At 37.9% G+C, this 26,114-nt stretch overlaps 1 protein-coding gene across 4 annotated transcripts in view; it reads right to left on the bottom strand.

The window, feature by feature from the left end:
* Positions 1-427: 427 nt before the first annotated feature.
* The window catches only part of LOC132131759 (histone-lysine N-methyltransferase, H3 lysine-79 specific-like), a 30,329-nt gene continuing 4,642 nt past the window's right edge, over positions 428-26,114 (bottom strand). The window contains exons 2-28 of one of the 4 annotated variants that reach the window (XR_009428938.1): positions 22,902-22,945; positions 22,733-22,807; positions 20,038-20,101; positions 19,721-19,949; positions 18,803-18,897; positions 18,641-18,703; positions 18,473-18,528; positions 18,021-18,100; positions 17,660-17,728; positions 17,192-17,298; positions 16,935-16,976; positions 16,744-16,836; positions 16,014-16,248; positions 15,073-15,186; positions 14,833-14,924; positions 13,919-14,020; positions 13,672-13,809; positions 13,422-13,547; positions 12,498-12,940; positions 12,196-12,424; positions 12,037-12,109; positions 7,078-7,640; positions 6,781-6,989; positions 6,612-6,676; positions 5,921-6,529; positions 4,258-4,868; positions 428-1,374 (exon numbers count right to left, since the gene is read on the bottom strand). Coding sequence is in view for 2 of the 4 variants with exons in the window: in XM_059543856.1 (XP_059399839.1) it covers positions 4,357-4,868; positions 5,921-6,529; positions 6,612-6,676; positions 6,781-6,989; positions 7,078-7,640; positions 12,037-12,109; positions 12,196-12,424; positions 12,498-12,940; positions 13,422-13,547; positions 13,672-13,809; positions 13,919-14,020; positions 14,833-14,924; positions 15,073-15,186; positions 16,014-16,248; positions 16,744-16,836; positions 16,935-16,976; positions 17,192-17,298; positions 17,660-17,728; positions 18,021-18,100; positions 18,473-18,528; positions 18,641-18,703; positions 18,803-18,897; positions 19,721-19,949; positions 20,038-20,101; positions 22,733-22,807; positions 22,902-22,945 (4,527 nt within the window). In the remaining 2 variants the exon portion in view is untranslated. Of the gene's footprint in view, positions 1,375-3,815; positions 4,869-5,920; positions 6,530-6,611; positions 6,677-6,780; positions 6,990-7,077; positions 7,641-12,036; positions 12,110-12,195; positions 12,425-12,497; positions 12,941-13,421; positions 13,548-13,671; positions 13,810-13,918; positions 14,021-14,832; positions 14,925-15,072; positions 15,187-16,013; positions 16,249-16,743; positions 16,837-16,934; positions 16,977-17,191; positions 17,299-17,659; positions 17,729-18,020; positions 18,101-18,472; positions 18,529-18,640; positions 18,704-18,802; positions 18,898-19,720; positions 19,950-20,037; positions 20,102-22,732; positions 22,808-22,901; positions 22,946-26,114 lie in introns of those variants that run through there. The other 3 variants (XM_059543857.1, XM_059543856.1, XR_009428939.1) reach the window with 3 other exon arrangements.

The raw sequence follows: 26,114 nt of genomic DNA on the forward strand, positions 1-26,114 counted from the left end.
TTTCCCTTTGATTCATAAAAGCATACATTTTAAAAATGACATGCCGTTTTAATTCGTTTGTCATGAACCGCTCCACAGGTAAATTATCCAGTGTAAATATAAAAATGAAATTATTTAATTAATCGGTGTATCTCATGAAGCCCATCAAGAACATGCCCTGGTCATATTTCTCCCCCCAAAAATAATGTCAAATAATACAAATAAAAGACTACTAATAAAAAAGCACATTTAAAGACCATTAAATATATATATTTTTTGTAGTATCTTGATTTTCATGGCAATCCTTTTTTAACTTACAATACAGTACTGCAAAATATATCACAAACAATAAGCATTTTTTGTACTGCAATGCAAAATAGTATCGCAATTTAACTCAATTATATATAATTTACATATTTGCTTAGCATCAAACGATGTATTTTATCTCTGATGTTGATATTTGAGTAGCATTATATATATACATATATATATAAAATTATAGTTATAATAAAACTGATTCAGATGAATTCCAGTACATAACATGCATTTTGTTGCATTATTGTAATGAGAATTTTGGGGAAATGTGCTTAACAGTCATGACCATTTTTTACAATTACTAAAAAAATCCTTGCTTTTAATATTACACAATACTTTTAAATAGTCTTCTTTTTTAGGTAAAATATCACTTGGAAATTCCCCTTATACAGCTGGAGCTTGTGGTTTTCCATATTTCACCTTATTAGGCAAACAATTAATATGATGAGATGTTAAACTTCGAAAGCCAAGTTTACCACTACACTATTTATCATCATCAATTTCACTAAAACAGTGAGTTCCCAGCACAAGCTCAGACTGGAAGGGGGATGTCCCAGCATCAGGCTCCAGGGGCTTCATGGAGTCCATCCGAATAAGCCACATGTATTTCCACTGATAACAGCAGCAAGGTTACAGAGATTCACAAATAAAACATTTGTGTGTGTGTGTGTACTGCCTATTGAGACTGTACTAACTGAAATGATATTCCTGACTTTTAAGACACTTCCTGTGGAAATGATTATGAATCAACCAGAAGATGGCTGTAATTTAGTAAACCAGCCATCAGTAAGGCCATGTTAAACTCCCAATTATTGATAAATGGCTGTTAGCATCAGCCCAACAAGGTGTCACACTCTGAAAAAACAAGGAAGCTGCATACTATCAATCTGAATCTGATTCAGGGGCAGTGCGTGTGTGTGTGTGTGTTAAGCTGCACCTGTGATAAGTTCTGATACCCATATCAGTTTTACAGTGGCGGCTTTAGCAAATGTTTGAGCACCGCTGAGCGAGTCGAGCCCATTGGTCCACACCTGTCCATTGCATAGGCTACGTTGGGTTGAGGTAGATTTCTTCAGTTACCTGTAACCAGTCGAGGGTAAAATCCAGGAATTACACAAGATGTGGACGGATATTTCATCAACATCAGGGCTCAACAATTTACATGCCTGGCAAACCTATACATTTAGACGTTTGTTTTTCCAAATTCTGCAAGGGGTACTTGCTTATTAACAATTTACAATAGGCTAAAAATGATATGCATTTTATATTTTTATACAAGTAATAATAATAATAATATTACATAAAAATAATACATATGAAACTATTTTATAACCCTTTTTGCTGGATGATTATGATGGCTTACAGTGCAAAACATGATTTACTGTACACATACAAATATAAAAATATGAATAAATTAAATGTTTGACAAAAATTGACTTATATTTTACATTATACTTGTATCAAAGTATTTTATTTAACTATTAATTGGTTTATATTTTATAATTACAGTAAAAAAAAATATGAATCCTTTACACTTCCCAAACGTGAATCATAACTATTTTTATTAGCAAAGTTTGTCAATTGACCTTCCTTAGGGTTTTATTTCATTCATAATTAATTGATTCATATTATATACATCAACTAATAAATTAAATTAATGATTAAAATAGCTCTCACACATACACACACACACATATCAATTAATGATAAAATATTATGAAATAAAATAGTCTTTTTAAAATATTAGATATGTATATATGTATATATATACAACCCGAATTCCGGAAAAGTTGGGACGTTTTTTAAATTTTAATAAAATGAAAACTAAAAGACTTTCAAATCACATGAGCCAATATTTTATTCACAATAGAACATAGATAACATAGCAAATGTTTAAACTGAGAAAGTTTACAATTTTATGCACAAAAAAAAACCTAATTTCAATTTTGATTTCTGCTACAGGTCTCAAAATAGTTGGGACGGGGCATGTTTACCATGGTGTAGCATCTCCTTTTCTTTTCAAAACAGTTTGAAGACGTCTGGGCATTGAGGCTATGAGTTGCTGGAGTTTTGCTGTTGGAATTTGGTCCCATTCTTGCCTTATATAGATTTCCAGCTGCTGAAGAGTTTGTGGTCGTCTTTGACGTATTTTTCGTTTAATGATGCGCCAAATGTTCTCTATAGGTGAAAGATCTGGACTGCAGGCAGGCCAGGTTAGCACCCGGACTCTTCTACGACGAAGCCATGCTGTTGTTATAGCTGCAGTATGTGGTTTTGCATTGTCCTGCTGAAATAAACAAGGCCTTCCCTGAAATAGACGTTGTTTGGAGGGAAGCATATGTTGCTCTAAAACCTTTATATACCTTTCAGCATTCACAGAGCCTTCCAAAACATGCAAGCTGCCCATACCGTATGCACTTATGCACCCCCATACCATCAGAGATGCTGGCTTTTGAACTGAACGCTGATAACATGCTGGAAGGTCTCCCTCCTCTTTAGCCCGGAGGACACGGCGTCCGTGATTTTCAACAAGAATGTCAAATTTGGACTCGTCTGACCATAAAACACTATTCCACTTTGAAATAGTCCATTTTAAATGAGCCTTGGCCCACAGGACACAGCGGCTCTTCTGGACCATGTTCACATATGGCTTCCTTTTTGCATGATAGTTGGCATCTGCTGATGGCACGGCGGATTGTGTTTACCGACAGTGGTTTCTGAAAGTATTCCTGGGCCCATTTAGTAATGTCATTGACACAATCATGCCGATGAGTGATGCAGTGTCGTCTGAGAGCCCGAAGACCACGGGCATCCAATAAAGGTCTCCGGCCTTGTCCCTTACGCACAGAGATTTCTCCAGTTTCTCTGAATCTTTTGATGATGTTATGCACTGTAGATGATGAGATTTGCAAAGCCTTTGCAATTTGACGTTGAGGAACATTGCTTTTAAAGTTTTCCACAATTTTTTTATGCAGTCTTTCACAGATTGGAGAGCCTCTGCCCATCTTTACTTCTGAGAGACTCTGCTTCTCTAAGACAAAGCTTTTATAGCTAATCATGTTACAGACCTGATATCAATTAACTTAATTAATCACTAGATGTTCTCCCAGCTGAATCTTTTCAAAACTGCTTGCTTTTTTAGCCATTTGTTGCCCCCGTGCCAACTTTTTTGAGACCTGTAGCAGGCATTAAATTTTAAATGAGCTAATTAAGTGGATAAAAGTGTAAAATTTCTCAGTTTAAACATTTGCTACGTTATCTATGTTCTATTGTGAATAAAATATTGGCTCATGGGATTTGAAATTCCTTTAGTTTTCATTTTATTAAAATTTAAAAAACGTCCCAACTTTTCCGGAATTCGGGTTGTATATATGTATATATATATATATATATATATATATATATATATACACACACACATACACACACACATACATTTATATTTATATATATATATATATATATATATATATATATATATATAGAGAGAGAGAGAGAGAGACAGAGAATTCAATCAATTTTGCACAATAAAACTATAATCATCCAGCAAAAATGTTAAAAAAATAAATTCATAAAATTACTATAACATTCTATTAATTAATTGAAAACAGTAATATATCCAAATTAGCCATTTATAAATTTCCTTTTTCGACAGGGCAAAGAAACATTTAATGAAAAAAAAGAACAAAAATAAAAACACTTACAGAAATACATGAACACATTGTGTGTATTATTACAAATGTAAAATAAAATAATTTTTGTGGCCTAGTAAAAGCAGAAATCACATTGTTGAGCCCTGAACATGTAATGATATTTTAAAAAGACAAACAAAATGGCAATTCTGACATAGTCTAAACAGCTGGTTTCTGAAACCCAAAGAACTTGCAGGAAATGCAGCTACGATAAAAAAAAAAAGAAAAGCAGCAAAAGCGTGTCGTCCATTTCCATGCCAACACCACATACCTTGTTGAGATTATAGCTGGCAGAGCGCAGTAGCTTCCCTGTATCCGTCTAGTAGTAGTCTAACCCCCCTTCCCCCACCCTCCTATGCCCAGATGGGTGTTATCTGGGGCGATTGCTGGGGATCTGCGAGGCTGTGTAGGACGCCTGCATACCCAGAGTCCTCCAAGACACCCCAGCCCCACCTGAACCTGCGCTGCCGGGAGGGTGTAGGGGAGGCAGATGCGGGGGATAGTGCACAGTGAAGGGACGGGAGGAAGCGGAGGAGGTGGCGGAAGCAGATGTGGTGACCAGAGACAGGGAGGAGGTGGAAGCAGGGTGGGACGACTGCGGCCTTGAGGACTGCTGGCACTCGGGACGTGGGGACGAAGGTTGGGACGGGACAGCGGAGGACGGGTTCAGGAGGGGAGGGGGCAGAGGGAGGGCAGGCGGGGAGGGCGCGTGTAGGACTGTCTGTGTGCGGCTGAGCTGCGAGGGGCCAGAGGCCAAGAACAAGGTCCCCGGTTTGGGGTTCGTGTCCAGATGCCTCTGCTGGGAACTGAGGGCCCCGGGGCCCGGGAGATTGGCCCCAGACTGCTGTGAGGAGACTGAAGGCACCATGTGGTGAAAAATCCCTACAGACACAGCACAGAGAGGGAGCAAAAAACAGAGACAGAAAATGGGGGCTCAGCCAGATTGTGCAGAGCAGCAAGCCAGACCAACAAACAAGCACAGATAACGAGGCACTGCACTGATGGACCAGAAGCACCGCACACCAAACCTGCCAGCTGCACACCTCTATAGGGTACATAAAGCCTATGTCATGATTTGCAATTAATTTTTGGGCTTTTCAAGTGTATGCATAAGTTTAAAACGGTCATGGAGATTATAGCTACAAATAATAATTTAATTTCTACACTTATCTATCCATCTCTACCTACATATCGATCCATCTGCATGTCTGTTTAAAAATGTCTCTCTATCTAGATTTATATATATATAAATCAATCAATCTGTCTAGATCCATCTATCTCTCTATCTATCCATCTCTCCATCTATCTATAGGGTAGTGACATTATTCAAGTAGACTTGACTCATTTCATCTTTGTGGACTGTGAGGTGCTGGTACACAGTGAAATGCCTCAACACCCAAAAACAAGACCTGCAAATTAAGACAAACACCCGGAGAAAATGTGAAGGCCTGAAATACAGCCATAAAAGTCGAGGAGTCTCTCGCCAATCTCATAAACTCGAGAGCTTCACGTATTTTCACAGGCCTTTAAATCAGTTTACACCATCAAGCCCAGTGAAAATTATTTAAATGGTCTGAGCTTTTTATGTTTTCAAGAACATGCCCGGATTAAATTTCACTGCAAAATCATAAAAAAAAAAAAAAAAATTTAAGTGTGAAAATATATGAATAATTATATATATATACTTTTTTCCCCTTTCGACTTTGTGGTGAAACATATGTCAGACAGGTTTTCATGAAATTTGCCTTATTACAACTTGTTGTCATTTCCTCTAGGTGTGTAGCTGTAGCACAGTCAGCACAGCAAGCATTGTGGGAGAGCCAGGGAAAGTGGCAGCGCTGGGCCTTAACTTACCTTTTCTCTACACCCGAGTGACTGTTCTGACCATGAGCTCAATATTTACAGGAAAACAAGACAGAAAATATCCAACTCACCTCCTGCAGCGCCCCCTGCCAGACCGGCGCTGGAGAAACTGCTGAGCGCCAAATGTCCGTTGACCAACCGAGGAGCTCCGCTGGTAGTTGGTCCAGATGTCTGAGCTCCAAATAAGGACTGGAGAACTGAAGCCCCACTCAGGGGGAAGTACTGTCCTACTGAGGAGGCGGAGGAAACTGCAGAGGTCCCACCCACTTTCCCAGTCAAGATGCCTCCACTGGCCGCAGCGGATATAAAGAGGTTCTGGCTGGCTAATCCACTTATAGATTTCAGGTCCCACTCCCGCAATTTATGTTTCTGCAGCGGTCGCTCCAATGTGTTGACGACCGAGCGCCCACTGCCATCTTGAATGAGGAAGAGGTTTGAGTTCCCGTAAGACTCACGCTCACGTTCACGTTCCCCTCTCTTCTGTGGTTTCTGGTCAGAGTCAGAGTCTGTACCACCTCGGGAAGCCCCCATACCGAATGGCGAGCCACCCTGGCGGTGATCCGGAGGAGTTGGCTTGGGGTCAGAGATTGGGGAGAAGGTGGATTTCCACTTGCCGGTTCCGGAGGAAGATGATACCTCACTGCTCACGCTACTGGCACCTGATTTACGTCCTTGCAAACCTGTAAAATGCCATTTTCTATGACAAACAGCTAGTGGAGTCAGAACCTTAAATGTCCATAAGCCAAAATGCACTGGACTCACCCCTTTCCATATCTCTGATAGGTCCATCTCGATCTAAGGAAATGGTGGCGATTTTCCGCTCAATTCTGAAAGGGAAAACAGTCGATCCATCAAAACAATCAACCATATTTTTGATGATCTGCAAAGTTTAAACACGAATGAACTGGATTTGAAAGAAAAGAGCTACTACCGGCTTGAACTAGAGGTGTCCGGGGCATAAATGGTGCCCTCTTCATCTGAACTAGGGGTGGAGGAATAACGACCTGTGTTGTTGAGCTCCAGGGGACGCTCTCTTTTAAGCACAGGAGGCTGATCTAGATCTGTCCCGCATGGGCTTCGACCTGACTGCTCCGGGGAAGAGATGGCGGAGATCTCCAAAGGCTGGTTTATGTTGTTCACCTGGAAAAATAACAAACATTTTGGGTCTGATTTAAGGCCAACCGTGAGTTTTAACAATACTAACAGCCTCCATTTTTAGTCTGCTCACCATTGAATTGATATTAAGTGGTGATCCTGAAGAATGGCTTGAGCAGCCAAGTCCTGGAAATGCCCTTCTTTTGGGGGATCCACTAATGGGAATGGCTCCAGAGGAGCTGCGCTTTCGCCGCCCTCGTTTCCGCCCCTCTTGGCTGTGGGAGCTCGGAGAGTGATGATGATGATGATGGTGGTGATGATGATGCTTACTGTGATGATGGTGACCCTGCTTTACCGACCCGTGGTGGAGCCTTGAGCCTCCCGTGGAGGACGAAGATGAGGAGGAAGAAGAGGATGAGGAGAAAAAGATACGCCTACGAGCTTCGCTGTCCAAGGGCTCCGTGTCAGATTCGGGGCCCTGGCGGTCATGGCCATCCTCGGGTGGAAGCCTCGGTGGGCCGTCGGCATACTGCAGCACGCCCCCAGTGCCCAGTGCAGGACTGAGGCCAGAGCAGCGAGGCTGGAGGCCCATGATGGGAGTGCTGTGAGGAAGAGGGGAGGCAGCGTCACAGTCTTGGTCCTCGGTCAGCATGGCGGTGTGAGAGCCATTCACCAATCCTGAGCTGGAGGAGTACCCTAAGAGGAAGCAGATTTTGCATTTAGTATAGTACTCAATAGGTGTGTAACGATATGCTTGGGTCACGATACGGTACATATCTCGATACTGGGTTCACGGTATGATAAATATCACAATATTTTGAACAAAATATACAAAAAGAAACTCAAATTCAAATAACAGATTGATTTCAAAAACATTAACAAATTTCAATAACTTTATTTGTTGTACATACAAGATCACATTTCAAGGTTTAATAAAAACCTTTATTCAAATTAACAACTGAATAGGTCCGTCTGTCACTGAAAACAATTGTTAAATTTAACAAACTTAGAATTAAGAAACCTAAGACAGAATTTAAAGCAGTAAAAAAAAAAAATTAAGTTCAATTAAGTTCAACTTAAAACTATGGTTGGTTTATGTTACGTAGAGGATTTTTTGCAAAAAAAAAACCCCCCCGCCTTATCTACATTCTTAGTCAGAAGCAGGGATCTTTGAGCATTCACAATATAAAGATGGGGCAACGATCGAAATCTGGGGTCCAGTGCAGTACTCTCTAGCAGATAATCCTGAAAAAATACTGTGTATCTGTCTAAGAGGTTTTGTAGGATGGCTGTTTTCATGTTAGCTATAGTTGTGGAGTCCTTCTCATCCAGTGTTATGCTCTGCTTGATCATGGATTTCAAGAGCATAATGTGTGACAGGGTGGTGCTCTTTTCACCAGACAGGACACTAGTGGCTTTTTTTTAAAGGTTAAAGAAGGTTTACTATTTCTTCTGAATCAGTGATGTCGTTGCTCTCCAGAGTATCAAGGTGACAGGCATTTTTGCGCACCTTTGTGCTCAAGAGCGCTGTAGTTATAGCCGCTTGTTGCTCGAGATAGCGTTCCAGCATATCCATGGAGCTGTTCCAATGTGTTACCACATCCACGATAAGCTTATGTGATGCGATCTCAAGCATCTTTTGCTTTTCCGTCAGTATAGCTGTTGTTGTGGCATTGTGGTGAAAGAAAGCCACGACATTTCGAAAGTGACTGATGCAAGAAACATTTAAACCTGCTTGCAGTTCAAGATTCACGGTGTGCTCGAAACACTTAATATGCGGTGGACAACCCAGCTTCTCTCACTGCCACCTCCATGTTGCGTGAGTTGTCAGTAACAACAGCATTACTATGAGGAGCCTTTTCAAGCTCCCACTCCTATATAGCCTCTTTTAAAACTCCAGCTATGTTAGTTCCAGTGTGTGACTCAAAAAGCGGGTGAGTCTGAAGTACGAAACTTTTCATTTCCCACTCCGTGGTAATAACATGCGCCGTGTATGTAAAATAGCTCTGACAAGCCAACAAACGAAGTCCACCAATCAGTTGCCTCTGCTTTTTTCAGACCGCCGAGCACCTTTACTTTAGCTTCACAGTAAAGGGCTGGAACTACCTCTTGACTGAAGCATGGGCGTGACTGAATATGATACCTGTGCTCCAGTACCCGGACCAATTCGAGAAATCCAACATTGTCGACCATAGAAAATGGTCTCATGTCTTTTGCAATAAAAACTCAAATTCACCTGGTTATTTCTTGAGCTTTCACACTTAAATGAGACCATGTTGCAGCAAAATTGCGTTGTATAGACCATGTCAAAGACTTAAACAATAACAAAGGTGTTGGAACGCTACTGCGAATGTCTGGTCCTGAAGCATTTCCAGTAGCACTATTTTTTAAATCTCAGACCTGTCAAAACAATCGAGTACTTTTAAGTCTATTGAAAACGCAACATTTGCGGTATTTAAAAAAATTAAATAATTTTTATTTTGAAGAATAAAAGAACAGCATTTATTTAAAATGGAAATTATTTGTATCAACATGCACTACTGTTCAAAAGTTTGGGGTCAGTTTTTTATATTTTTATAGTATTAACACATTCATTCAGCAAGGATGTTAAATTGATTAAAAAAAAAGTCATTAAGACATTTCAGATTTCTATATTTGGAAAATCCCTGCCAGTATTCAATCATTCCTGTATAACGTATCACAGGTTCCAGAAAAAAAATATTCCAACGTTTCCAACGCTGACAATAACCAAGTATTAAATCAGCACATTAAAATGATCTCTGAAGGATCATGTGACACGTAAGACTGGAGTGAAAGCTGATGAAAATTCACCTTTGCATCACAGAAATAAATATAAAGAATATTAATACAGAAAACCATTATTTTAATACTTCACAGTATTACTGATTTTGTCTCAATTTGGGATTTTGATTCAATAAAATGGAGGCTTGATGAGCATAAAAGACTTAAAAAAGTAAATAAATAAAACATTAAAAATAGTAATGTGTCCAGATATTTGACCAGCACTGCATATAAACAAAGACATCCTCTCGCTTTCAACTGTTTTCAGCAAATTTATTAACATGTGATCAATATCAAAAGAGGCAGGCTAAGCAGCTTTAAGTACTACATTGCATTTCATCCTCAGGTTCTCAAACACATCTGAATGTTCATATGGTCACCTTTCGGTCTCCCTGTAGCACTGTCTTAGGTGTCTTACATTACAGATGATGGCTTTCCTAAAGTAGAAAAACAATTAATTTAATCCACAATATTCATGAATAATACTATTATTGTTTAATACATCAGTACATGTTAGAATTAAGATTAGACAAGCATAATAAGTGATGAAAAATGTTTACCGTTAGCTTTTTTAAACTACTGTGGTTAACCGTTTCACTATTCAACATTCAAGTTTACATTTCTATAACGTGTTACTCACTGCATTTATCTGCTGACAAGTAGGGCTGCACGATATTGGGAAAAAATGACATTGCGATATTTAATTTTTCTGCGATATATATTGCGATATGAAATCTAATCTAATTTTTTTCTTACCAAACAAAAATGGGGTTAGCACACTTACATTCTCATTTTAAATGATTTAAACATCGACACCATCGTGTCAATTAATTAATATGCGCGAGGGAGAGAGAGCAAGACAGCGCTCGTGTTGTTTGAAGACGGTGAGTGTGCGACCGGGGCTCGCTCGCTCTCGCGCGCTCTCTCTCGCTCTCTCTCTCACGCACACTCTCTCTGAATAACTGATCAACTACGACAGCCTACATTGCACATCCTAATGCGAACTAATGCGAACTCGTATTTAAGTATAGCCCACTTAACACTTGGCAATAAAACGGAAATAAAAGCTTGGCCTTTTTCACTAAACAAGAATCATACCGCTAGGCGCATATGTAAACAATGACGAAAGCACAATTTTGCATCATACTTGAAGAGCTAACGTAAATAAATACAATTAATCAAATGGGAAAACAACAACATTTCCTTACCTGAACTCGAAATGTTCACTGTAGATCCAAGAGCTGCAAGTTGCTATTCTGCTTCGCGCTTCACTGCTGCAATCCAGGTGTGTTTCTCGGAAATCTAAACCCTTTAATTTCCAGTGATTTATAAATTAATGTTAGTTCCAGGCCAGAGGGAACACCCAACCACTGAGCAACAAGGATCTAATTTTTATTTTGACATTTTAAACAGCAGGATTAAATAAATTATCGTAATCCTACTGTGCATTAAATGCCTGCCGCCATTTTTTTGAATGCCCTCAAACACTAACTGGAAATGTCCAAGGAACAAAGACGTCCCTTCCTTAAACCGCCGAATATCCGTTGAAATGGTCTATAGATGTTTTGCCTTTTCACTCTTTTTGTCGCAGGAGTTTGTTGATGTGATGCCGTTTTATATGGCACATCATATTCAAAGTGTTTGATGTTGTGTATGGCAGCCTTGTTTTACAGTGTTTACAGTGTGTTTTGTCAGTACATTTTTTACCGTCGTCCTGTCGCGTGACTGGAAAGCCAAAATTCTGCCAGACGTCGGACTTATAAGAAGATGAAGCATCTTTAATTTCAGTTTCAAGCTTCAACTCGCTATTGGTCTGTTGCAGAGTAGATGACGTCAGCAGCTCAACCAATAGGATTTGACTGCCGTCATGTCGTTAAAGTATCACCACCACTCTATGATTAATATCGTAACATTTTTGCATCACAAAATATCATTACACCCCTCGTACTCAAGTATGTAAACAACATGGATGGATGATGTTAGAGGTACTCAACTCTTTCTGACTCAAAGGCCCCCCAATGTCTACAGCAATATGCAAATTTTTTTTAACATATGGAAAAAAAAATTTAACCAATGAATTTACAAGCCTTTTCTGTTTCACTTACAACTTTTACCCCATAAAAAAAGAAAACACTTTTTAGGATTTTTGAAAAGGCTTGATTAAATTGTGGTCACTTTTAAACAGAATTACTTAATTCTAAAATAAATAATTTTATTACCATGCATTTAGAAAATAAATAGCATTATCTACGAGAAATCAAGCAGAACAAAGTAGACTGCGGGACTGTACCTGAGGTAGGCGTGAGAGGTGGCTTGCCATTGCTCTGTCCTGCTGGATTTGAAACTGGACTAGGAGTGCTCCTCTACCAAAAAAAAAACAAAACTTGAATAATTGCAGAAAACGCCATTAAGAGCATATACCGTGACTGCTGCTCACACAGATTCGTACCAGTCTTTCTGCACGGTTCGGCAGCACCACGCTGGCCAGTGGGATGCTGACAGGAAGTTTGCTTGGATGCACAGTGCTGAGGGGGATGCTGATTGGTAGACTGGTTATAGTGTCGCCGGGGGCAGCTGGGCTCTTTTGTGTGGTGGTTGCTAGAATATCAGTTGAACTGGGTGAGGAGCAAGACTGTTTTAATCCCAGAGTTGGAGATGATACAGCACCATTGTCGCACCTGAAAATAGCCGTGAGTGATCAGTGACCAATCAACAAGCACTTAGTCAACTAAATGTGTTAATTTTACTCACCGGTGGATGTTGCCAAGGGCTCTAAATTGATTGGCAGCCGAATCTTGGTTGAGGTGCCTGCGTAGGGCGATCTTGGCAGGAGAAAAGCGGGTGTAGTCAGGCAGGGGTTGCCCTAGCTGCCTGGTTCTTGAGTCTGGGGTGGGCGGCACAATTTCGTGGTCAGGAGATATGGGCAGATAGCGGGTGAGGAGCTCGTTTTTGCCCATTCCACTGCCTCTCTCATAACCCGGCGAGGCCGTACCATTGATGGATAGCTCAGGGCTGAGGCCGTTGAGCCTCACAGAAGCTTGAGGGTTGTGTTTGGGGGTGTTGGAATCCAGTGTTGGCCAGGGATCTGGACCGGGGAGGGCCTTTTGGTAGGGGGACTCCTCACACGGGTTGTAAGACTTGAGCTGCAGGAGCTCCTGCTGCCTCTGGCTCTTCTCTAGTTCAACGATGCTGATCTGCAAAGTAACACCAGGGGGAGCCGTTGATGTAAACATAGACAGAGCCAAGCCACACTGCTCAAGGTAAAAATATCCCTGTAGGAGCTAGTTCAGTTTTCATCAGAACATTTACAGACAAGACAATGGCAAGAAAAATCTAAGAAAGACGGGGGAAAAAGTAACACTTTAAGTGTCAGTAACTGAAATCTACTTAAATCTAAGCAACAAATATTATTAACTGATTATTAAGTAATATGTTTGTAATAAAGTGATTAAAAACAACTGACCCATACAACAACAACTGAAATCTAATTAGTCATCATTTTTTAAGTTTTTGTAACCAATCTGACATATAAATGGTTATAAAATGATAAGTACACATGCAAGATGATTCCAACTAAAACAGTTACAACCAAAAAAAAAAACTGTGTGGCAGGATTAGCATGCCACAGAACCATATTAGCTCTGAGCTGACTGAGAAAAATGTGCATGCAGATACCTGGAGCTCCAGACAGTGACGCTGTTTCTCTGAGATTTGTCTTCGCAGAGCCGCTTTCTCTTTCAAAAGCGTCTCCAAACATAGAGATCCCCAGTCCAGCTTGAGCTCCTCACACCGAGCCTTCAGCTGACAAACACACAAACATATGTGTAATGGGCGTTCAGTTCCACTTCTGCCAAACAAACAAAGCTTTCATTTCTGAATCTTAAGTATCCTTCTGCTCTGTAACGGTTTATTGTGGATCACTTACCAGCACCAGGCTCTGGTCTCGGAGCTCTCCCATGTCCCTCTCCAGTTGTTTGGTCTGCTCCCTCAGCTGGAGGTTGTGGGCTGTGATCTCCTTCTGAGCTTGTACTAGGTCTTCCACAGTCACCGCCTTCAAGCCCAGCTGTAACAGAGGAAGCAGAGGGTTCACATTCAGCACCGATGCCTACGTATCACTGATCTGAAAGTGATGTCTAGGTAGCTAGCTCAGTAGGTTGTGAAACAGGTCTTACCTCCTCCAGTTTGGACTGGAAAAGGTCTCTGATCCTCTCCTTATGAGCATTACAAGCACTGAGCAGCTGCTGTGCTTGACCGGACAGTTCTGTGTGTCTCAGCTGTCACAAAAGACAGGGGAGAGAAAAGTTAAACAATAATGTTATGACAAAACCAACAAAATGTTCCTAATTAATTAAGTTACAATTTATAAATAAAAATAATTATATATTTAAATAAAATATTTTGTTTTCCCATTAATATTATTTTAATTATACTACTAGTAGTATTATTAAACAATTATTTAAAAATAATTGTAAATAAAATGTAATGTAATAAAATAAAAAAATCTTTTTTTAAATAAATAAACAATGTTTTACAATGATTTATAAATTGTAAATTTAAATATTTAAAATATTATCAATATTATTTATTATAAATTATTATTTCTACTACTATTATTAAACATGCATAAATATTTTTTAAAATAAATAAACAATGTTTTACAATGATTTATAAATTGTACATTTAAATATTTAAAATATTATCAATATTATTTATTATCAATTATTATTTCTACTACTATTATTAAACATGCATATATAATCATTAAATATTATAACAATATTAGCAAATGAGTAAAACAAAATCTGTATAAATTTATTTGATTAATACTTATTAATATTAATAATAATAATTCAGTTAAAAATACAAGTAAAAATATATATATATATAAATAAATGAATAAATATATAATAAAACATATTATCTAAAAATATAAATATATAATAAAAAATATATATATATATATAAATATATATATATAAAACCATACACACATACATATTACTTGATGAAATCATTTATAATACTTTATTCGTTTACTTGTTATAGTTTACTGTTATTAATAATGTTTATTAGGAGAAAGATTCACCTTTTCCTGCTCGAGGGCTTGCTGCAGGCTGGTACGGTACTGTGGTGTCTTCATGTAGGCCATGAACTGCAGGTACTGGACTTTCATATTATCTGGAGCACAAGCAGGGAGGTTTACGTTAACTGGGTGATTGACTATGAAACTAGAGCAGATACATTAGCACGTCTGTGGGACTGAAATGGATCTCCTCATGCTAAATCTGGAAGGAGAGCAGGCATAAGTGAGGCTGAATGAACTTACCGAGAAGAGCCTGCAGGTCTGGTGGAGTGGGGCCCATGAGAAGCTGGCTTGATGTATAATGCTGTACTTTGGGAGGTAGCTGATAGAACGGACTCTGAGGTGACCTGTATGCATCTGTGGATTGATCCACACCACAAAAGTCATTGTCAAAGGTACTGATGCTGTTAAACAGCCAGCAAAGACATCATGGTTTTAAGTAGTTCTGGGCAACGATTAAAAATGTTTAATCGCGATTAATGGCATGATTTTCCTGTGATTAACCACATTATGCACAAAATTCAATAATGAATTCAAAAATAGCGTATTGCGCACTTTATTTTTAAAGTACTGCTGTATAAACAAAAGTGCAATAACATTTGGTATGCAAACACTTTTAATAAATAAAGGTTCTTTTTTTTTACAGCAGTATTCCCTGTAAATAGTAGCAGTTAAAATATTTTTTGTAAATCTCATCTGTAACATCAAATTAAAACCTCCTTGGTTATTCATCTTGTGATGGTGCGTCTTGAGGGAGGCTCATTCGTGCCATCATTCATTATGATCCTAAAAACATTCGCCTATTCTTGACAGACACCGCGTCCAAGCCACACAGTAGATACAAAATAAAAGTCCCAAGATCTGGTCAATTAAAAAAAAGAAAAAACACCACGTGCAGACGCCCGATCATATTTCACACCACTATACCCTTGCAAGGAGGCCAGAAATGGTATGTGAAATATAGATACAAGATAACTGAAGATGTGTTTTAGATGACTATACACAGCTACAAATCTTTTATCCTCGTCGTTCATAACTGGACTTTTAAATTGTATTATATTTGTAGCACAACAAAGTAGGACATAGCAATAAATACAGCTATAAACAGAATTAAACTGGACAAAAACATTTAGCCAACTTAGCCATGTTAAAACACAAATAATAGTTTTAAGTAAGTGACTCACCTTGAGCGGGGGCCGCTGAGAGGGTCTTAGCATGCAGCAGATCAAGGGCGCTCTGGTTCTTCTTGCTCTTGCGCTCGGCTGCAGTGGCAGCAGCAGCCTTCTTAGGCCGCCCACGCTTCCTGTTGCCTAGCTTGCGGCCCCTGGGCAGCAGTTTGGCCCGGCGGGGTTTCGGTGACGGTTTCACTGTCACAAGTGAGTTTGAGCGCTCCTCCTCACCACCAGAGTCATGCTGTGTCTGGTGCACAGAGATAAAGAGATATTCCATTAATATGAGATTTTTTTTTCTGTTTTAAATGTATTAACTTATAATACATAAATAAATAAACATAATGAGTGATTCCATATACGATTAATAATTTAAAACAAATGTATTCATATAAATGTAAAACAAAATCATAAATAGATACATATTTTTTTAAATGAAATTATATATATATATATATAAAGAGTGACGGACAGAAAATAAACTTTAAAATAGATAAATTGAAAAATTCATAAATGTTTAAATAGATAAATTTGAAATAAATGTATAAAACGCATTTAAAATATACAATTAAAATATATACAATTTAGTAATAATAAACACAAGTGAAAAAAAGAGTTCTACATTGATTCAAAAAAAAAAAAAAAAAAAACACGTGCTAGTATCGGATCCGAAATTTTTTATTGTTGCATCCCTGAGGTGAAAAATACAATTAATTTATTAATTGAGCGATTCCTGTATATCCACCTTGTGCTCCTTGGGCTTGGTTGGTGTGGTGGTGTTGCTCTTATTCTCCTTACTGTCCTTCGGCTGGCGTCTTCTGGCTGCCTCCTGCTCCTCCTGGAAACAACAACAAGCCGCATGTGTTATGGGAAGAGATATAACTTGATATTTTGTCCAAAAACCCATAAACCACATGAGAATCAAACGAGTCTTACCCTGAGTTTAGGATTTTTGAGACTAGAAAAATAGTTTTCAAGCTGCAAAAAGACAAAGCGTTTGGTTAAATATGTAATAAATCTTCATACATGTGAAAGTCACTGCTCAAAGAAGGCTCTTTTTGGACGACTGCGTGACATGAGAAAGCCACGCTCGATGTCTTTTGCCTAACAATAAAGGCTAATGCAAATCAGAGACCCATTGTACACAGAGAGGAACAGCAAAGCCCATGTGACACAAATGAAAGGGCACTTACTATGGTGCGGTCTATTGTATGCAGATAGTACGACACTGGCTTCCCCGTCCATGACACTGATCCCCTCAGAGGGGACAGCTCAACTACCCTCATTATTGTGCCAATATCTTAAAAAAGAAACACAAAGACCATTAAACATTGGAAAGGTGTGGTCATATTATCCTTTGCTCTTTTTTTGTACGTCTTTTCCGTACAAATCTGTATAATTGGGAATTTTGCGTAAAGGCGAAACTCCTCTCTTTGCAGATTTTGCATAGGGTTCAGGTTTTTCCTCACAAATGGCCAACAGAAAGCTGCTGGGTTTGATTTTTGAGTGTGCAGTGCTTCATACATCACTACAGTAAGGACAACGTAGAATCTTTGTCGCCAAAATTGATTCACACAAAAAGTCAATAACATTTGGATCACTGTCAGAATGACTGGATTTAGTCATTTTTGTAAGAGAAACCTACAATGTATTATACTTACCACTCAAGTTTCGACTGTTTATTCTGAAGTTAAGAGGTGCAAAAGGTTTTGAGGATACAATTTTTCCACCTACAAGAGACGAAATCGAGTCAAAACATGCTTAAGTAACAGAGAAGAGAAAACCTAAGCACATATAATCCACAGATCAATGTGAACCAAAAAACAAGACTGACTGGGGTCAAAGGTCAAGAATGACATGTTGACACAGGTGCCTACAAGCTACACTGACACGAATCCCTTTCTTTTTCAAACATTAGCAGCTAAGTTCTATTTACCTCATAATAGGGTGGTACAAAATTCTGTGATGGTAATCTATTACAAATATTTTACGCAAATAAAATTACATTGAAACACCACAAACCTTCCTTCATGTTAGCGAATCGTTCCTTCAGCTGGTGGTCCACCTCAGGACCAAAGGCAAAGTTATTCACAAAAATAACACTGTAAAAGAGCACATCACACTACAGACTTATACAAGACATATAAGCAACATGCAAATAGTTAAAGAAATTATGATAAAAAAAACAAAAACACATGAATATGGAAAATGTTAAATGGTTATGTGCATCTAAATCAGCGGTTCCCAATCCCTTAAATTCACATCTTGCACACTTTAATGCCCTTTGAATGGAACATATACACTCATTTCAAACTAAAAACATGGCGAAATATCCTGTGAAGTCCACTTCGCAGGGCACTTACAGTTGAATAGAACAAACGTTGTACGTGATAAGAGATACATACGAAATGTATGTATGAAATGAGGACTAGGATTGGGAAATGCTGATCTAAATAGTCTGTATGTGATCATACCTTGTGTTGGCTATTCGTTCCTTCCATTCTTCTGAAAGGAAATCTCCCCTTTCCAGCTGCCACACAAGACCAAACAACATCAGTATGCACAGATTTCCTCCCTTGAGTCACAATAATGAGGTTTTCATAAATTATAACATCTGCTGTGATAAATTAACACACACTTACCGTGTACTCGCCATGTTTTTTGCCATACCACTTCATCCATCTCTTAAACTCCCTGTCCATTGACTGCAAACACATTCAGACATAAATATTAGCGCAAATGTACACTTTGATGCAGACTTGAGAAGTTTGCGTGTATAAAGAGTTGTATAATAATGTTGGCACCTCAGCATAGGTTGCTGGAGTGTCTGCTTTCTCCACGCCAAAGTAGTGTTTACAGTTGGTGGCTGCAGCGACTTGCAGGACTACCTGACCAACTCCTGTGAAATCAAGCAAAGACGACACTGTATGTCATATAAAAATGTTCAATCTTATATTGGTAATCAAGATCTGTTTACAACATGGCGGTGAATTTTCGGAGTTGTGTTTTCTGATTAGCTCTCGCATTTTTATTGGACTTTTATTTCACTCTTAAAACTCCCACTCACAGCCTATTAAGATCGATAGTCGCAGTTCCATTTTCCAATGCGCTCTTCTATTTTTATTATCTTAAAGTCATGGTAGGAGGTTAGCAATAGCAAGCATGAGATCCCACCCTCCCTGCAAATCACTCTCCAAAGCCACGCCTCCTTCAAAACAATAACCCTTCCATTCTCACTCAGTCCGCAATAGCGTAATGGAACGAGTTGGTGACATTAGGGCTGCACGATGTGTCGTTTAAGCATCGATATCGCGAGAGAGAGTGTGCCCGAGAGAAAGCGCGAGAGACAGAGAGAGCGTGAGATAGAGAGAGCGCGAGCACGAGAGAGTGGAGAGTGAAGACACAAAAATTAGCTTTTGTGTCTTCCAGTTCGCATTGTTTTTTCCAAATTGCTGTGGTGTTTTATTGGATATTCACTCTTAAACTTATAGCAAAGATCTGTTTATATCAATTAAAGTCATTAATTTTCTCGAGTTTTCTGATTAGCTATGCATTTTTGATGAACTTTCAGTCTTATATCACTAATCAAGACTTGTTAAAACCAATTATGGCAGCGAATTTACAGTGTTATTTCAATATATGTTTGAGTTTTCTAATTTGTGAAATTCACTTGCACTTCAGAGCCACCATTGAAAAGGCCTTCAATAATAGACGTTACTTACCACTGCCCAGATCCACAAAGGTGTCCTCTTCCATCATCTCCATCTCATCAATGATCTGAGCCACCAGGTCAAAAGAGGTCTCCCCGTACACCTCAGGAGAGAACGGCTCGTAGTTGTTGAGTTTCTCTGGGTCGGTGACGGAGTGGTTGTAGACCTGCTGCAGGATGTGACGCAGCAGGCCGTTCGAAGGCCTCTTGTTCAGTTTCATGGGTTGGGTGGTCCCTTTCCACTGCAACACAAAAACGGAAAGTTCTACATGTAGTTTGAACTAAGAAAATAAAATAAAAAAATCTGTTGTCTACAAGAAAGACCTGTACCAGTTGGTGAATGCTGTCAATGGCTCTGTTGTACTTATCACACAGTCTCTGCATACTCTCAAAGCTGCAGGAGAAAACAAAAATAAATGATTGTCTATGAAATCTTTTATCATCTCATAATAAACCCAGTGGCTTGTGATCAGATACAAGAAAAGCAAAAGAGCAGCAATATATCCTATTTGTACTGCATATAATAAAATCAATGATTCATCACACTGCTATTAAATATTATATTTAAAATTAAGTAGAAACAAGTTAGAAATATTTAACTTGTAATATTTTGTGAAACTTTTGTCATTTCATCATTTAAACTTTTACAAAATTAGTCAAACGACTAATACTAGAGCTGAAACAACGAATCGATTTAATCGATAAAAATCGATTATTAAAATAGTTGTCAACTAATTTAGTCATCGATTCGTTGCTAAATAACTTTTATTGGCCGTAAGCGGCTCATTTCGTGCATATTTCAAATCTGCGGTGACCAAAGTGTGGCAGTAATGAGCCACCGGAGGTTTTACTCAGCCAGTACAGCAGGAGAAGTAGCGAATAGCCAATAGCTGGCCTTGTTTTATGTCACGTGCTTCCCGAACAGCGTCTCTGCAGCATTTAGCGGGATGTGGGAGACTGGGAGTACTTTACTTTGAGCCTTCAAAAAAGAAGAGTAACCTGTAAACTCTGCACTACTGAACTGTTTAAGGGGTCGTTCACATATCGCGTCTTTTGCGCGCTCAAGTTCGTTATTTCCAACACCGCACCGCATCGAGTTAAAAACATCTTAACTTTTCAGAATGCTGCAAGCGCATCGCGGGTCATGTGACAAGAACTAACCAATCAGCTTCATCCTTTCCCGTAACGTTAAAAGCTCAGTCAAGATGAAAGGAACAGCCGATCATAGTTGTATATGGATTTCCATTTTGAAATAAATTTAGTAGCAGAGCTACTGCAAGCGATTTTTTGAGCTGCAAATCCATTTATCCTTTGCTGAAATTTCCGCGTCTTCAAGGAGAGAGCACGTCATGGTTGCTTAGCAAAGGCAGACGCCTCAGGGGCGCTTCTGCCCGAGCGCTTTGGAAAGAAGGAGAAAGCGGTGCGCCTAGCGTTTTCCACGCGTTTTTAGGCACGATATGTGAACGGCCCCTAAGACTTTTATTTGTGCAGATTCTCCAGTACAATGTTGTTTGCAATTTGTTAAGTCGTAAAAGCTGATAACATTGCTTTTTAACAGTTAACATTTAAAGCTTTACAAACATGTTCTGTGATCAGTTTGTAGTTTTCCAGTTCAAAATTCAGTCGTGCAGCCTAATTATGACTGAATGAGAGAGGTAAATGTTTAAAGATATTTGAAATGCACTTTTTTTTTCTAAGTATTCACTGCTCTTTTTCACACAGCAGGTTTTTTGTGTGTGACTGTCCAATTTTTTTTTCTGGACAACCTTCTGATGGATTTTACTTTAAATTGTGAGTTCTATTCAGGTTTCATGCCACTGGCACTTTATTCGAAGGATTGTTTACAATTTCACAGCAAAAGCTATAAAGCTGTTTCCCAGTAAATAATAAAATACAATGCACTGCAATTTTATTCTGTTTTATCCTTATTCTTCGTGAAAATATGTTCTGAAAGATTCCTTAAGCTTTGTTCGGGATGTTAAACTACTTTAGGAGCTCTAAGGACTGCCATGGTGAAAACATTATTTTAAATCTCCTTGTGAAATTTGCTAGAGTATGGGTCAGTGTTCTGATTGCAGAAGAGTTCGACAAAGGATTACTAACACAATAAAACAACTCCAGGTATATTTTTGATTAGGATATGACAGTGCAAAATGGTTAAAATCTCTTAAAAATGTATGCTGAAGGATAAAGACCATTTATTAATAATTTACTTGGGGGGGGGAAATGGAAAAAACTAAAATATAAGTACATAAACCGATTAATCGATTAATCGTAAAAATAATCGACAGATTAATCGATTATCAAAATAATCGTTAGTTGCAGCCCTAACTAATACATTATTCATGATTATATTAAACAGTATATAATAAAATAATAACTTTATAATAATTTAATTTGAAATATTCTGAAGATTGTTATTTCATAATATCTACTTTCATAAAACTAGTAATTAAACTAAAACTAATAAATTGATGCATGATACTTATTAAATATTCTAATTTTGAAATTAAGAGTATAATTAGAAATATTTAATTCGTAATATTCTGTGAAGCTTGGCATTTCATAATATCGACTATCACAAAACTAGTTTCCAAAAGAAAAAATAAATACATGATCAATCATAATACGATTTATACTTTATCATTTAAAAATACATTCTTAAACCAGTTATTATTATATTAATAAAATAAAATACTTAGTTTAATTTATTCTGTGAAGCTTTTTTCATCTTTCACAAAAATAGCATTGCATTTTTTATTAGCATGTACAAATACCACTTTTAATAACAATAATAATACATTTAATTTAATTAAATAAAAAATAATTAATAACAATAATTATAAACAATAATACTGTAAATTATTATAATTAAACAATTAAATATATTCTTATTATTAATAATAATAATAATAAGTAGTAGTAGCAGTAGTATAAATATTATTAATTTATTTTTAGGCTTAATTCTTCAAATGATACCTATTAAACCCTATCGTATAAGACTATTTTGTGACAATTTCCTCACCACTTGGTGTCGTAGTCGATAAGAACGTAGTTCTCCATGGCCAGCTTAAGATCTGGGATCTCTTCACACACCCAGCTGAACAAAGAGAAGAGAGAGGTCAAGTTTTAAACTGATAAGCAGTCAAACATATCAGCAAAATCAAACCAAAGAAAACTTGTCATAGGCGTACCGAATGGTTTCGATGATTTCATGTGCAGCATCATGATGCTTATCCTGGGGAGAAGGAAAGAAATGCGGTGTTATAAACGAAGTCCACAATTAATGTTTTAATTACTCTCCAGACTACTCATTCGGTGTGTGACATGTAGTTATCTATCCAGTGTTCATTTTGACAGCAAATTTTGATTTGATCTCAGTCAAAGTCTTTTGACCTAAATGGCATTTAGTTTTAGTCATATTTTAGTCATCTGAATTGTTTTCGTTTTAGTCGACTAAAGGCTCAGTTGTGCAATTGTGTACTCATGTAAAGTATAACACTAGCTTAAATCTACAGTGGATTTAGTTGGCTAAAATCTAATGGGTTTAGTAAGTGTAATGCATGTATTAAGCATTTCTCTAAAAGATCCAAACTCGTACTGTATAGGTTTGATATTAAGGTTTTATCATGCAATATAGACAGAGATGTAACTACTGTAACACAACATGCCTTTATATTGAAATCAAATAAAACCAGTTCTCATAAAAGAAACAAAAACATTGTCCTCCTTTCAATGAAATACCAATGGTTATATAATTACCATTCTTTATAACCACTTTATCTACATGAGAAAAGTTTCTACGACTACAACGGAAACTTGACCTTTCCAGATTGTGATGGGTCACGGATCACAACTGTAGCACATTCCTGAACACACAGCAGCCAGTGTGCCTTCACTGTATAATCTACTGTATTTTAAAATGAATATCAAGTGTGCAGAAGAAAACGGACCCTATTGACAAAACACAAGTAAAAAGAAGTGTGTCATACGTTACAGCATTAAGTATTATTTATATACTACTGCAGTATTTATTAATATTTTCATGTACCTTTTATTTGCATATTTCCATTTCTTATTTTCATTTTAGTTGGTTTTACTTTTTTTTTAACTGAGTGGTATGTTAGTGTTATTTTGCTATAATTTATATATAATTTTTATTTATATTGATATTTTTAAATCAGCTTTTGTGTTTATTTTTCCCCGTGTTAATTTTAATTGTAGTCATTTTATGTGCTTTTGTTATTTGCATTATTAATTACTAACATTTATATATAATTTATCTTAGTGTTAGTCATTTTAGTACTTCAACTTAAAAATAACAGCAACAATAAAGTTTTTCATTTTTTCATTTTTGTATTATTTTATTTCAATTACCAAAATTGGTATGTTAAACATTAACAAGGATTTAGATAGCAATAAAAAATATATTTCATTTCAGTTTTAGTAACTTATTTCAGTTAATAGCAACATTTCTACTTTATGACTAATATTAACATTTCATTTTATTTCAATTATCAAAACTGCTTTAAACAAACGAGGCTCAGAAGGTCAATATGTATAATTAATCGAGGCTAATTAGCCCGGGATTGTGTCTAAAATGTGGATGTGACCCCACAGAACTCCATCCATCCTGGCGCTGGAGCTCTGCTGCCGCCTGACCCAGTGACCCACTTTCCATCAAGCTCCTCCTGAGAAGCCCTTTGCCTGCCTGAGTGTGCCGCTGCTGAGCTCCTCTGCCTCTCTAAGCTCCTCCTAACTGTTTCCCCGCTCAGCTGCACATATGGCGAGTCTCGTGCTCTTCCTCCCACCCCTGCAGCACCAAGGCAGCGTCACAGCACTGGGAAATAATGCAGCCATAGTCCAAGGCAAACAAGGGCACTTATTTAAAGCAGGGATGGAGCGCTATTGCATTAAATGCAAATGCTAAGACAGATGGCGGAGTGCGTACATGCACAAGCAGACACTTATCATGCTGCACGAGAGGAGCACAGCAACACCAGCGCCAGAGCTAAAAATATCCAGAGGAAAGGAGGGGAGGATGACCGAGAGCAAAAAATAAAGCACGACAGCCCTCCATCACGAGCAGACTTGACTCACAAGCACAAAAACGGACTCTTCGCTCACCTCATGCACACTTGATGTGACTCAAGGAGAGAGAGGTGGAAAGAAATCACGCCTCCTGAACACTCGTCCTCACTGCACAACTGTTCGTTTTGGGTATGTGTGAATTAACGGGTTTAACCAGGTCATGCCATTCAAACGGTTAGGTTGGTTCGATTATAATTCCTCAGTCTAAACGAATCATTTTGTAGCCAAGTTTAAGGAAATTACACTTTCACATGGAAGCAATTACAGGCCATCTAAGTTTCTAGATATGGGATGTAAATGTGGCCGGATACGTAGGTTACAAGAGCGTGGGGAAGAAAACAGTGAAGTTCAGTGTTCGATAAAAACCCTCTCCTTTCTCCCACCCCAGGTGAGTGGGATGCTTTTATTTAGAACACATATGTGGCATGCTAGTGGAAGAGGAACCACCAATACGACAGCAGGAGAGGAAATATCACATGTCTGTGTCTCTGGAAAACAAGATTTCAATGAATCGAGGGCATTTGGGCCTTTGTAAAACAGTCAGCTTGAATAAGCATTTGGTCATCAATTATTCACTTGCATGATGTTTGTAACCAGTATGACTTTATTTGTTCACAGAAGCATAAAAGGAGAAGTTTTGTAGAATGTATACGCTGCTCTTTTCTGTACAATGAACATGAAGACTAGGTTAAGGCACTCACAAGCTCTTGATTCAGGTTGGTACTGTTTAGCTATAATGTCCATTCTGATAACATATATGAAAGAAATTCTCTTTTTCCAAATGCTGTAAATTATATAGGGTAGATTCAAATCATCTTCTTGAACTGTTTATTAATAAAACCCGGCTGCATGTTCTTGATTCATTAAAATAAATGGCTCATGAGTCATTCTATTCTGTAATCACAATACAATAGCTGCACTGTACATTTTTGATTCACTAATAAGAATCGGCTCATAAGAGGTATTTGTTTCAGTAATCAGACTATACTGGTCATGCTGAATAAGTTTGAATCAGCAACAAGACACAGCTCATAAGAATCATTTGTTTCGAGAATCGGGCTACAATAGTCATTCTGTAAATTTATGATTCACTAAAAAGAATCATCTCATAAGAGTTATTTGTTTGGGAAACAAGCTACACTAGTCATTCTGTATATTTATGATTCACTAAAAAGAATCAGATCAAAAGAGTCATTTGTTTGGGAAACAAGCTACACTAGTCATTCTGTATATTTATGATTCACTAAAAAGAATCATCTCATAAGAGTTATTTGTTTGGGAAACAAGCTACACTAGTCATTCTGTATATTTATGAT

The sequence above is a fragment of the Carassius carassius genome, chromosome 48 (assembly GCF_963082965.1).
Source record: "Carassius carassius chromosome 48, fCarCar2.1, whole genome shotgun sequence".
Taxonomy (NCBI): domain Eukaryota; kingdom Metazoa; phylum Chordata; class Actinopteri; order Cypriniformes; family Cyprinidae; genus Carassius; species Carassius carassius.